The sequence below is a fragment of the Marmota monax genome, unplaced genomic scaffold, assembly GCF_021218885.2.
Source record: "Marmota monax isolate L192 unplaced genomic scaffold, Marmota_monax_Labrador192_F-V1.1 WCK01_AAM20220418_F8-fsc00069, whole genome shotgun sequence".
Classification (NCBI taxonomy): Eukaryota; Metazoa; Chordata; class Mammalia; order Rodentia; family Sciuridae; genus Marmota; species Marmota monax.
In genome coordinates this window covers 9,232,274-9,246,737 of record NW_026695243.1, presented here as the reverse complement: position 1 = coordinate 9,246,737, position 14,464 = coordinate 9,232,274, and the positions used below count along the sequence as shown (strand labels likewise).

Genomic DNA, 14,464 nt, shown 5'->3' with positions numbered 1-14,464 from the left:
AAGAGTGTGGTGGACGGAAGCCGCTCACATGGTGAAGAGGAAGCAGAGAGAGAGACTCCACGCCTCAATTCCCACCTCCTCCAGCCACACCCTCCCACTTTAGGGTTACCACCCAATTAATCCCACAGGGGATTAGACCACTGATTGGATTAAGACTCTTGTGACCCAATCATTTCTCATCTGAGCTTCTTGCACTGTCTCACACAAGAGCTTTTGGGGGACACCTCACATGCAAACCATAACAGTAAGGATTACATTCCTGGAGTGCAGAAGGAACAGAGGACAGAGATGATATATGAAAAATGGACTAAAAGGGCTTTATAAGAACTGGCTGGCTGCAGGGAAATCAGTGAAATACCATGGGAAGCTTTTGATCAATATAAGCCCAAGGGCCCTGGGTCCTATGGCCCCTTATGGATAGTCCTGCATTTATACTGTTAAACTGACAGAAGAAATAATGAGTTTGAGTTATCAAAACCAAGACCAACTTTGGAGCCCAGAACTCTTTACAGAATATTAGATACTCAACCATAAAGGGGCATAACAATAGTATCTACTTTACAGAGTTATGTACATGAGAACTAAATGAAATAATTTTGAATAAAATGTTTAGTATAATATGAACACATAGAAATTGGAAAATGGTAGCTTTATAATCACTAATTACTACTGAAACCATGCTCAATAAGCAACTTCTGTGGCATCCTGTTTATTTGTGACAAAAACTGAGGTCAAATATGGTCTCTATACACTGAAGTTTTTTCTCCATAGAAGATTTTGTTAATGGTGTTCTTTTTATCACTACTCAAAAATAAAAAGTTATCCACAAATATATTAACAATTTGATCAAAATCAACTTTTAGCTTTCCCTTTCCTTTTAGTCCTGATATTACCCAAAAACCAACTTGATACAACTGTTCCATCCCAATTTGCTCTTGAGGAAAAATAAAGCTGTGGTTCTGTGAACCATCTATATACATTAGAACCCACTGATTGATTGTCAGTAGGACTTTCAATAATTTTCAACCACTTGGGAGAGATGCCTCAAGCAAATGGACAGATCCAAGAAGGCCAGCAAAAAGACCTGAGTGCAAAAGTGCAATGAACATGGCTGGTTGAGTGTTTCCTCAGCAGGCAGCACCCCTGTACTAGAAGAAGACTCCACCTTCTGCCCTCTCAATTAGCCTCACTGTTCAGTAAAGAACTGATGACACGGTCTTCCTGAGAAGGGAGCATTTAGGTGACCTTGGGTAGGAAGGAGTGGAAGGTACATAACAAATTAAGTACTCTCGATGAAGAAGGAAAGAAAACTAGTATAGTATAGATTAAGGTCAGAGAACTTGACCCCACAGAGCCTTCAGGATAAACAAGCTACTTTGACAAAAAGGTGCCAAAAAGGTCCCACATGCCTCCAGAGAGAGAAGATAAATGTAAGGAACCAAAACACGACCAGCCCCTCTGCTGGTCCTGGAGATGGCAATCGGGCATGTCCCAGCAACCTCCTCAGAGAACACATTCCTAATTCCTGAACCATTTCTACCTAATAATTCCTGAACTATTTTGAGCGACCCTACATTGTAGCCACTCAAGAATAAAATAAGCTTTGTAAAAAACTGCATGTTTTAATTTGGGAAATGAGAAAATATTCACAAGCAACCCAAAACAGGTGCTAGCAAGTTCATTCCCATCAGTCACACTTGTGGCAGAAGTTCAGGATCTGCAGAATCACTTTGTCCAGTGCCTCCTGAGATGCTCTTTCAACTGAGGAATGGTAGGCAGTAGCTGCTGGCACTCATGACAACGAAGGGGCAGTTTCAAGAGCTCAGACATCCCATCTCGAACAGTCACTCTGCCAGACTCTTGTACCATCTTGATCACAGCTGCAAGCAGGGAAGAAAAGTTCAGATCCTAGCCTCTCTGGAAAGCCAATGTAATGGTACGTAAATAACCAAAAAGAAAAGAAAAAAAACATAATTCCAGTCAATTATGTCAGATATTCTAAAGCTCGTAAACTTGAGGTAGACTTCACATTTGGAAAATGGGCCTGATAATCAGATCTAAATCTGAGCAATCTTTGAGACAATACACTCCTTCAGAACATGCTTCATGTTCCTATGTCAAGACTTATCACAGAGCTTTACACCTGGTTGGCCCTTGATCAATGGTAGCTACCACCATAAACACCTCAGTGATATAGAAGTTCCACAGAATATATACCAAACAATGCTTACTCCAAATATACACAGCTTCCCATATTCATTAACCACTCTGACATGAGGTAGCCCCCAAGCTCCTGCCCATCCTCCTGATAGTAGAAGACACAACTGTTCAGAGCCTTCTCATCCATGGACTCCAATAATTCTGTTGCCACAACAAAACACTTTTTGACCCTTACATCTTACTAATTTTCTCAAGAAGGCTGCTCAGAGCAAAGTGACAATTATATTACAATCTAAATATTCCAGTTTTTTTTTAATAGTGCCCTCTTTGTAGAGAACATAAAGTTGTACACAGGTTTTTGAGGGCAGGTTGTTATTTAGTAAAACAACTGATTCAAGTGTAATATGCTTGAGGGGGGAAAAAATGCAAAAACCAAAGAATACTATTTACCTTCTGATTCTAGGAAGTATTCTGTATTGAAAGAATTCCAATGTTTTTTGTTTTTAAGGCAAGGAGAATCAAAATCTTGGCTGATCACATGTAGGTGTACATGGCTAGTTGGAAGAAAAAAAAATGATCATTAAACTCATTAAAAATAATTGCTTGCCAGGCACAGTGGCACATGCCTGTAATCCCAGCCCCTTGGGAGGCTGAAGCAGGAGGATTGTGAGTTCAAAGCCAGCCTCAGCAACTTAGTGAGGCCCTAAGCAACTCAGGGAGACTCTAAATAAAATACAGAAAAGGCCTGGGGATGTGGCTCAGTGGTTAAGTGCCCCTAGCTTCAATACCCTGGTACCAAAAGAAAAAAATAAAAAAGCATACCTCATGCTGGGAATGGCATGGTAGCCCATTCTGAAGCGGAGTTTGCTAGATCCAGCAAAATCTGCAATCACCTTTTCCCCAACAGTGTGCATGTGCTTGAGGAGTTCAAAGTGTTCCCTAGTCACATCCTTCAGACTGGAAATGGAGGCCCATGGTAAGACCAGCCAGTGATGACGAGCCTTAGGATATTTATCCTTAATCACCACTACCTGCTCATCTTTGTAAACCTAGCAGAGGGGCAAAAGAGCAGGAAACAGACATCTGAGATTCTTCTGTGTGCAAGGTACTATCATATTCATTAAGTCACTTAATTCCCAAAACTATATTGTGCAAAGGGAGGTGAGGGGGAAAAAAAAAAAAAAAAGCAGTAAGAGCACTGAGAGTGAAGTTAAAAGTGTCTTACAAGTCACATAGCCACTAAGTGGGAAATCTAGGATTTCAACACAAATGAAGTGGACTCCAGAGTCCATGTCTTCAACCACCAAACTATACAGAATACACAAAAGATGCAAGGCACAAAATAGTTTCCAAGGACCTGATATTAAAATCTCTGCAGGCATCAATTCAAATGCATTTACTATAACACAGGGGACAGCATAATATACGTGCATGGGTTCTGGGGAGCCCTAACAGACCTGGTCCCTTGTCAATCAGGATGTAATGGAAGCAGACCTCAAAGGTTCCTCAGGGATGATGGCTGACTTAATCCTAGTGCAGCACAGTACTACAGTCACAAGACATTTACCTGAGGCTCCCTTAAAAGGGACCATGATAAAGTTAACATGACTTTTCTTAACAATACACAAAAGTTTAAAAGAAACAAGGCAGAAGGCACATTCTTTTGAAGAACTTAGCTTCTCTTCAAAGAATCTTTTGCCAATGGGAAAAAGCACTTGTTCTCATAGGATAGCAAAACAAATCTCACTTGGAAGGACTGATAACCTTTGATTTCATTTGTAAATATGGCCTCTGCGGAGTGGTCATGTACAACATGAAATGTACTTAAGTTTCAAAATTTTATTCTGACCTGCATTTTGGGGTCCTGCATAGAAATTTTCAAGCCTTGACTCCAATGGCCCAGTGAGTCCTAAACAAAAAAGGACAATGTAAATTGCAAATGCAAATAATTCATCACTAGTTATCACTATGTGACAGAAAAGTCTAACAAAATTTTGAAGGTTAGATTTTGAGAATTAGACTTCCTTTACTTCAATTTTTTGCCTTTTAGGAAAATAATTGTCTTCCTATATTCAGAACTAGGTTTTAAGATGGAGGCCAGAAATGCCAGAACATGAATTACATCTTCTTTGCCCTCTCACACTCCAACTACAGCCTGACAAGTTTTCACTTCGATATCAGCCTGTGAACTACATGATCTATAAATAGTAATACAATGTTAACTTTCTACAGATATACAAATGACCCATTTTAGTGTTCAATGTTAAGTACATTATTACCATACTACCTTCCTTCAAGTGGCTTACCTCAGGAATTTAAGAGACGAGCACTTAAAGGGACATTCACCCAAATGATTCTCATGTGACAAACAAGTGACTCTTTCATCATGGTTAATAACCCTCATTATAGTTAATTACCCCTCACAAGTGTCTTGGCTTTATAGTATACAAAACAATGAAGCAGTCATTATATCTCATTTAATCTCCACATCATCTATCAATCACACTTCCCTCACCTTTTTGTTAGATGCATCTTTCTCCTTTTGAGGGGCCATAGAGCATGGTCTGGGGCTGCTCCCAGATTCCACCCCTGTCCCAGGCTCAGCTTCCTGGACAGCATCCCTTTCTACAGAATTACCATTGCCTGACCTCTTTCTCTTCCTGTGTGTTTCTGGGCCAGGGTTCTTGGCCTCTTCCTCAAACTCTACAATATATGGATAAAGTTCATTCACCATGTAGAGAACCTGACCAGGCTGCAGCTTCATCTCTTGATCCTTTCCAATTATGACTGAGTCAATGCTGGTGGGATTGACTCCAACCTAGGGAATAAATAATCAGAAAATAATTATAATAATAGCAACACCACCACAAGTAATATAGCTGCTGCTATGCTGACCACTTACTATGGTGCCAGTCACTATGCTTAATGCTCACCTATCACTTCCACACATGTCAGAGAAGCCTTTGCTAGTTGGCACAGATACTCTAAAGGCAAACCATTAAGTATAAAATGGAAATCCAAGTTACACACACACATACCTGCTTTACCTTGACATATCCCTTGTTACACTCTGCTTTCAACTGTACTGAAAGAGATTAGAAAAAGTTAAACACAAATGCAACACAAATCAGGCACTTGCTTCTATTCTCCCTAAAAGATAATGAAGCCTTAATGCACAAGGCAGCCTAACAGATGAACAACTGCCTGATATGCAGGTGGCTAGGGTTCCAAATCCTACAATTTCTAAGAGCTCCAAATCCTTCCATAGAATGTCCATCAGTATACATATTCCCTTAGCTACTGATAATATCCTATGAGAAAGCTTCAGTGAATCCCTACAAGATTCCCTAAGCTAGAACCCCTGGCCAGCTCAGGATCATAGACTTTGCCAACAAGAAACCCAAGTTCTTGGCTCAGGATTAAGTCAGGCTTCCACTATTATTAAAAAACAACTATCGCCAGGCACAGTGGTACATGCCTGTGACTAATCTCAGTGACTCAGGAGGCTGAGGTAGGAAGATCCCAAGTTCAAAGCTGGCCTCAGAAACTTAGTGAGACCCTGAACAACTTAGCAAGACCCTGTCTCAAAAATAAAACATAAAAATTAAAGAAAAAAAAAGGTGGGGGCTGGGGGTATAACTCAGTGCCAAACTGCCCCTGGGTTCAATTCCCAGTACCAAAAAAAATAAAGAAAGAAAAGAGGGGCTGAGGACATAGCTCTGTAGTAGAGCACTGGCCCAGCATGCTTGAAGCTCTGGGTTCAATTCCCAGCACAACAACAACAACAAAAAATTTAACATATATCAGATAGTCAGACATGGTGGCACACACCTGTGATCCCAGTGACTCAAAAGGCTGAGCAGGAGGATTGCAAGTTTGAGACCAACCTCAGCAACTTAGCAATGCCCTAAGGACTCAGTGAGACCTGGTCTCAAAATAAAACATTAAGGAAAAAAAAAAAAATCTGAGGCTATGACTCAGTGGTTAAATAACCCTGGGCTCAATTCTTGGTACCAAAAAAAAAAAAATATATATATATATATATATATATATTATCAGATACCTTCAACAGAGAAAAGAGGTAAAACAGAAAGCCCAGTTGGCCTTGGTTGGAAGGAAAAGAAATAGTATTTTAGAGGAGCTGCAGTTACGGATCAGTGGTAGAGTGCTTGCCTAGCATGTTTGAGGCACTAGATTTAATTCTCAGTACCGCATAAGTATAAATAAGTAAAATAAAGGTATTGTGTCCATCTAAAACTAAAAATATTTTTAAAAGAAAAAATATTTTAGAAAAAGAACTGCAGAAATGGAACAGTCTGAGCATGTGTAAGAAAAGGTCACATTAAATACTCATGTGCAGGTAAGTGAACTAAGTATCTGGGATTGAGACAGGGAGCAAGAAACACCATAGCTGCTCATCAGGAAAAGATAGGTAGATACACCGGCTGATATACACACACATATGCCCTAGAGTTGCTGCTGTGAGGAGCAGGATAGGAAGAGGCAGCAGCTGCTTCTGTATCTTGGGTCTTTCCAAAGTTTACAGGAAACAGTGAGGTACACAGTAAGGCTTTTTCCTGAGAGCAAGGACTTTCATTTCATTCTTCTTATGAAAAGAAGAAATACTAGGGAATGATATTGGCCCAATTATACTGCTATATCATGGGCATATACAAATATGTAACAATGAATCCCACCATTATATGTAATTATAATACACCAATAAAAAATATGGAAAATAAATAAACCCTATGAAAGAACTGCATACCATATAGTCTTATAAAAGACATTGTCCTCTGTGTGAGGCTATATGTAAGGGATGACACCACTCCATTGCTTCTTAGACATGATTTCAGTCTGGAGACTCCAAAATTAATCTGTCTCATTATCCAGTATGGAATCTCCCTGGACAAAGCAGTATACAGGACTCAATTTCATTATCCCACGGTAAAATGATAAACCTGCCTGTTCCCAACCCTCTCCTCCCCCTGCCTGGAATGTTACCACATTGGGAGTATGGAATCAAAAAAATGGGGCCCTGGTGTTATCTAAATGAGATTAGTTCTTGAGTTTTTGGTAGACAATAGGTTTTCCAGCAAGAGCACCCAGGAAATATACATCTTTGGTGATCACTATTTTCTAGAACCAAACATGGAAATCACATTTCTATGACCAATTACCTTGCTGTCGAGAACATTTCTTATCAGTGATCTTGGTCTCTGGGCCACGCCCAATCATAACTGCTTCCAAATGTGGAAGTTTGATTCGCTGGTACAAGTTGTCTTGTCTCACCAACCAGCACACCCGCATTATCACTGAGAGATAAAACAAGAGAATCACTGGAAAAACAGATGCACAAGTACAAGTCCTCCAGGGCTATAATCTAGCACCATCAAACATGTGATTTATCAGCTGTTCATCTTGAGGCAGGTGACTTCACCTCTCTAGCCTCAATTTCCTTACCTATAAATTTGTGATAATGACAAGACCCAATCAGGCTCCTGTGAGGATTCAATGAAATAATACAGGTATTTACCTCCTTGCCTGAATCATACGAAGCAATCAAACATTTGTTACAAATTTATTCATATACTTTATGTGCTGGACATTAAGGCTACATAAGCACTATAAGAAGAAAATAACCAAATGTGGCATTAGCCCAGAGAGAGAACTGACTGACTCTTGAGGAGGGTATTTAAAAAGGTTTCATGAGGAAGGAATACTTATCAGGGTTTTAAAATATGTGAAGGAGTTTGCCTATCAGAGAACTACGAACATAAGAACAAAGATGTTCCTCAGTTCTTAGATGTCTTTATGTGTATTAGAAGGTTTTCTTTTCTTAATTGAAATAATATACTGCTATTAAAACAATACATGTTATTCCCATCTGTCATAATATACAACCTGTACAATGGAGGTGCTGATGTTCTTTTGAAAATAAAGGTTATTTTAGATTATCAGAAAAAAATAAAGAAATTCACAGGAGAGATGGACCAAGCAAAAGCAGAAAAGCCTGAGAAATCTGGAAGGTAAACTTAATGACATTTGGGGGATGACAAAGGAGTAAAGAGAGACACCAAATCAAAATTTCTAATTTAGAAGGTGTCCATTAACCAAAATGAAAAATATACAGGAAGACATAATTTAAGGACAGAGGTGAAGGTGAAGAAGGACCAATTTGATATTAAAACACAATTAGTTTAAGCTGTCTGTGGAAGATCCAAGGGTCAAGTGGGGATATGCAAAGATGAAGCTAGAGAAAGAGGGATGAACTGGGACCTGGGGTTGTGGCTCAGCGGTAGAGCACTCACCCAGTACGTGTGAGGCCCTGAGAATCACATGTGATTCTCAGCACCAGTAAAATAAATAAATAAATAAATAGAATATGTTGTGTCCAACTATAACTAAAAATAAATATTTTTTAAAAAAAGAAAGAAAAAGGGATGAACAGAACATATATATTTGATAGGAATCAACATAAAGCTAAGGCAAAAAGAGAGAATGAGATTACCTAGGAGGTGGAAAGGGGAATCACAGGTAAGTACAGGACTAGATCTTTTGGATACCTCCCCTAGATTCCAAATCAATGCTCATGTCTCTGACACCCCCCTTCACAGAGAAATGAGGCCTGCAGTCAAAGCAGCAGTTATGCTGTCTGCAAAAACTTAGTGTTCATAAAGACAACAGATTTTTAAAAATCAGAGTTTCATTACTATCTGCAAAGACAAGCCAATACAAAGCAGAGTGAGAAAATGAAAGCTGAAAAGGTGCAAATTCACAGAAACTAGATTAATATGAGAATATGCAGGCTAAGGAGGTCCTGTATTAGTCAGGAAAGGCTTCCAGAAACCACCCAGTTAGAGAAGGCCAGAAACCAAGGGGACTGATAAAGAAAGAAAAGAGTAGGAAAGGGTATTTCATTATTTCATTTTTAAAAGCATAAGTGACAGCACAGATTTCAGCAATGGCAAGCCATGGACCAGGGAGAGAAAGCAGACTTAGTTGCTAAACCAGAGGAGCTGTCCCAGAGAGTCACACACACACACACAAAAAAAAAAAAAAGAAAAGAAAGGAAAAAAAAATGGCACAAGTGTTCAAAGAACACTAAACTGAGAAGTTTAAATTTAACATAATCAATATTAGTCAACCACCAGGTTTTGAGCTTCACAGTAAAATGAAACAACAGAAGTCAACATTTTGCCAACAGCTGTGTACAGGCAGGGTAGAGTGGAGAAAGCTAGAGTCAGAGACTAGTCAAGAGGCTGTTAATATATATGTAAACCACAGAGATTCAAAAGGCAGCTCAGCAGGTCTCCGGGAGGAAACTGATGCAAGAACCACAAAAATTCAGCTGTAAATCTAAAATCCTAAACCTGAAGCCCCAAATGATGACAGTGCTATAGGCAGGTCCTACTTTAAAATGCTGTGTGTTCTGAGGGACATCTGTTTGCACTTTCTAGAATCTGACAAATGTGCAGGTAACGGACTGAAAAGCAAGTCTTTGTTATGCACTGGGAAATAAGTAATGTGGTGAATGAAAACTGACGCTGACAATTAAAAGAAACCATAAAAGAGTATAATTTGAGAGTAGGGACAGAGACTATTTACAGCTTCGGCCACCCACTCATATGTGTCCCCTGCCAAAAAAAGGAGGGTAGGGTGAGCTACTGTATCAGGAACAAAAAAGTGAACAAAGATTTGAGAAACATTTAGGTGGTAAAAACAAGATTTAGTGATGAATATAATAAGAGTAAGTTTGGGGAAGATGTTGAGTTCAGTTTCAGGCCTCTGAAGTCTGTGGGACTTGCAAGTACAGCTATCCAGGAAGCCAGGCATAGGTAACACATGCCTACAATTTCAGCAACTCAGAAGGCTGAAACAGGAAGACTGCAGGTTTGAGGCCAGCTTCAGCAACTTAGCAAGACCCTGTTCTGAAATAAAAAATAAAAAGGACCAGGGAAGTAGCTCAATAGTGAATCTCAAGAAAAGAGGTTTTTAAAAAAAGAAGAAGAAAAAAAAAAAAGAGGTCTAACCTGACAACTTTGATTTGAGAGCATGGAGTAGGTACTTTAAACCAAGCTATTTAATGTACTCACTCAGAAAGTGTATATAGAATGAAAAGAGCAAAGGAGCTAAAATCACAGGCACTGGAAACATCAAATATTTTAGGGGAAGGGGAAAAACCATATACACAGGAGAAATGACTGGTAAGCAAAACACAAGGAGAAACAACTAGAATGTAAACTTTTTAAAGAAAAAAAAATATCCGTCTTGCTCATTTCTGTATCATAATAAATACTTGTTGAATAAACCAGCTGAGCATATTGTCCTGGAAAGCAGAGGAGTAAGGTATAAAAGGTATGATCAAGTTCCAAAAGCAGTAAAGGAATTCAGTAATAACTGAAAAATGCTTATCTTTTTTAAAAATATATTTTTTAGGTGTTGACCTTTAATTTGTTCATTTATTTATATGTGGTGCTGAGAATTGAACCCAGTGCCTCACATGTGCTAGGCAAGTGCTCTACCACTGAGCCACAACCCCAAACCCAAAAAATGCCTATCTTGTCAGGTGTGATGGTACCTGCCTGTAATGTCAGCAGCTCAGGAGGCTGAGGCAGGAGGATCACATGTTTAAAGCCAGCCTCAGCAACTCAGCGAGACCCTGCCTCAAAATGTTTTTTTTTTAAAGAGCTAAAGATGTGGTTCAGTAGTTGAGCACCCCTGGATTCAATCCCTGGTGCCAAAAAAAAAAAAAAAAAAGGAAGGAAGGAAGAAAAGAAAAATGCCTATTGGTCTGGTAACCTATCACTGGCGACCTTAGGATGAAATGTCAAGAGAATAATGAGTCTGAAAGCTAGACTGCAAAAGAGAATGGGAGGTGAGAAAATGGGGACAGAATTTATAATACTCTAAAACAGTATGGATAACAAAGGGAAGAGAGTTACTAGTGGACAACAAAAGGAAGACAATCATCAGAAATGTTTTCTTTCTTTAGTTGGGAGTGTCAGGAACTTATTTATTCTTACTGGAACACAAATAGAAAGGGGCAGAAATGACAAATGAAAACAAGGTCTTATAAACAAAGGCATAAAAAAAGATCAGAATCAAAGATCAAGGGATTTCTTTGGCCAGAGACACACTCATCCTGAAGCTAAAGGAAAAGGAAAGATGAGTATAAATATAGATGACATTGTTAAGAAGGAAACAAAGAAAGACATTTGAGAGGAAAGCTGGGGGTGGTGGTCCACACCTGTAATCCTAGTTATTTGGGAGGTGAGGAAGAAGGATTCCGAGTTCAAGGACAGCCTTGGCAACTCAGCAAGAACCTGTATCAAAAGGTGGTAGAAATATAGCTCACTGGTATAGTACGTGCCTAGCATACAGGAGATTCAATCTCCAGTAGAAAGAAAAAAAGAAGAAATTTAATTAATTTGAGGGAAAACATATCTGATGACTGTAATTGACACCATAAAATAACAGGTAACAACAGAGTGAGGTGTTTGGGAATTTATTGAATAGTTGAAGGAAATCAATATGGGATAGTGATGACCAACCAAGACTTCAAATTTAAGACTGCTTGAGTTCAAATCTTGACCACTTGAGTTCAAATCTTACACTCACTGTGTAACCTAGGCAAGTTATTTAAAGTCAACACTTACCATTCCTGTTAATAGTGAAAATAGGATTAAAGGAGGAGCTTCAGATATGATAAAAGATCATCCAAAAGCGAAGACTGTGCAACTAAGGTCAAAAGACACAAATCTGTACTGTCTCCCCAAGTGAACAATCCTGACTCAAAGTGTTCTACTAAATTCCCAACGTAAGTCAAATTCCCTAGAGTCCAAATATGGGCCGCATTAATTCCAAATGGGATGGAACCTCAAATATCCCTGCTTTGCAGATCCGCTCACTGGTGTGTACGAGGAAAGGCTTGCTTCTATAAGTCTTTTTCCTACAAGGCCTGTTGAGGACGCCGCGAAGGGAGGCGTTTCTGGCGGAAAGTACTTTTCCCAACTGGTTGGGGCGGGTCCGTGAGCTAAGATTTTTTTTCGGCTTGTAGGCGACCGAGGTGGGTACAGGTGTCGCAAAGAGGGGCGGAGACCAACGTGAACGCACGCTGAGACACGCCCACGAGAGCAGGAGGGAAGGATGAAGCCACATCTACTAAGAAAGAAGCCGTGAGAGCGTTGTTCAGGCCACATTGCTCAAGGATAGCAGAAACCCCGGCCTATTGCAGACACCCTCCTTCAACCCACATGGCCAGAAGACGACGTAGGTCGGCCACCGCCTTACCTAGAGTTGACGAGACCAAAACGTTCACGTTACTCCTTCCGGGCTCCTCCGCTTCCGGCGCCACGGGATGACGTCACTAGCCGGCTGGCGAGCACCCTGGGCGCGGATAGTTCCTCTCTCGAGGATTGACTGAAAGGGTCTCGCCCTGTTCCCGGATGGAAAAGCGCCTGCCCCAATTGGTCGCTCACAATTCCTAGTGTCGGTCCTGCCAGTTATCGTGGTGGGGAGAGCTCTCTCAGCACCGCTCTACCTGAGGGCCACTCGCCTGTCACTGCCTCTGTCTCTGAATTAGGAAAGACAAAGCTGCAGTCTCCTCTGTGGCTTTTCTCCGCAGCGTCTTGACACTCCCATTGTAAGAAGCAGCTCACTACCTTTAGAGCCATCATTCAAGCCGAAGGCAGGACCCGCTGTAGCATTGCCGCCCCCTTTCTAAACTACAGTCTGCTTTCTCCCTTTGAGAAGCGGGTGGTGGGAAAGAAAAGACTGGAGAGCAGAGAGGCAGAGGGATACCTGAACTGAAGGACAATCAGGGAGGAGAAAATAAGAGGGCAGGATGAGATGTGTGTCGTGATTTTTATAGAAATTCCAAGATATTCCCTTAAAGTCACATATTCAGTTATTCAAAGGCATCTCGGTAGATGAAAGATCTGGCCAGCCAGGACAACTCAGCAAGACTATTTAAAAAGGGTAGGGACATAGCTCTCATAGAGCATTTTTAATTCCTATCTCCTGAGTGAAAGCAGTAAAGAATTTTTCTCAAATGAAAATTAAACTTACGGAGTCCCATTTCTTGATCAATGTGGAATACTGTTTCCTTCCTTGGAAAAGCAGAGATCCATTGTATGCTAGAGCTACCAAAACAAAAGGGTGGGAGGTGCTTGCGGGAAACAAGGGAGAGAGTTGCTTTTGTTAGCAAAGATGCAAGTTTGTATTAGGATCACACAAGGAAGTGGGGAACACAGGAACTACCTCAGCAGCCACACAAGCCTCAAGGCTGAGGAATGTGGTTCACAACTGCTCAAGATTAAAAGAAGTAGTTCTGGTGACCTGACCAGTTTTGTTGTTCACTCAGAATTAAGCTTCCCTTCGCCTCTGTTATACCTGGCCTGCCCTGGTGTTTCTTGCGTCTAACAATTTAATTGGATCATTCTAATTGCATTATTCATTGTATAATGTGCAAAAATTGGCAGCATTTCCATGTCCAGCTTCTTAGGTCTAGCCCATTATGTATGGTGTATTAATGACCCCAAAAGCAAGGTCACATGGCATAATGTGTGGCTAAGGGCATGGCAGACTCTTAAGACTTTCAGTCTCCAGATACCATGGCACATACCTGTAATCCTGGCAAATCAGGAGACTGAGGCAGGAGGAATGCAAGTCGGGAGACCAGCCTCATCAATTTAGGGAGGCCCTAGCAACTTAGCGAGAGCCTGTCTCAAACAAGGGCTGGGCATGTAGCTCTGTGGTAAAGCACCTCTAGGTTCAATCCCCAGTACTTAAAAAAAAAAAAAAAAAAAAAAACCTCTTTCAGTGACTTCACATTGTTGTGCAAATAATCTCCAGAACTTTTCCATTTTGCAAAATTAAAGCTTTTGTCAATTAAACAATTCATTTTCCCCTCCCTAACCCCTATAACCCATTGTCCTACTTTCAGTTTCCATGAGTTTAACCACTCTAAAAGCTTCATCTAAATAAAATCATACAGTATTTGTCTTTTTGTGACTGGCTTATTTCACTTAGCATAATGTCCTGAATTTCATACACATTGTAGCATGTAGCAGAATTTCCATTTGCAGGGTGAATACTATTCCATTGTGTATACACTACATTTTATACATTTACCCATCAATGGACACTGGATTGCTGCTACCTTTTGGTTATTGTAAATAATGCTGTTATGAACATGAATATACAAACATCACTTCAAGATCTTGCTTTCAGGGCTACTGATGTAGCTCAATGTGGACTGCCTGCCCATATGCAAGATGCTGTAATCCCCAGTACACCCCCA

At 40.3% G+C, this 14,464-nt stretch overlaps 1 protein-coding gene across 5 annotated transcripts; it reads right to left on the bottom strand.

The window, feature by feature from the left end:
- Window positions 1-1,602: 1,602 nt before the first annotated feature.
- Aptx (aprataxin) lies at window positions 1,603-12,610 on the bottom strand. Of its 5 annotated transcripts, XM_058578086.1 has the most exons (9): window positions 12,454-12,516; window positions 11,820-12,321; window positions 7,341-7,475; window positions 5,199-5,245; window positions 4,676-4,978; window positions 4,010-4,069; window positions 2,983-3,209; window positions 2,611-2,714; window positions 1,603-1,880 (listed from the first exon to the last, which is right to left on the bottom strand). In XM_058578086.1, exons 3-9 carry the CDS (start codon window positions 7,468-7,470, stop codon window positions 1,726-1,728), a joined length of 1,026 nt encoding a protein of 341 aa, XP_058434069.1. In that variant the 5' UTR covers window positions 7,471-7,475; window positions 11,820-12,321; window positions 12,454-12,516; the 3' UTR covers window positions 1,603-1,725. The 5 variants fall into 5 exon arrangements, with proteins under 5 accessions (XP_058434069.1, XP_046313410.1, XP_046313408.1 ...); XM_046457454.2 differs by lacking the exon at window positions 11,820-12,321 and having other exon boundaries at window positions 1,603-1,917; window positions 12,454-12,610; XM_046457452.2 differs by lacking the exon at window positions 11,820-12,321 and having other exon boundaries at window positions 12,454-12,610.
- Window positions 12,611-14,464: the final 1,854 nt, after the last annotated feature.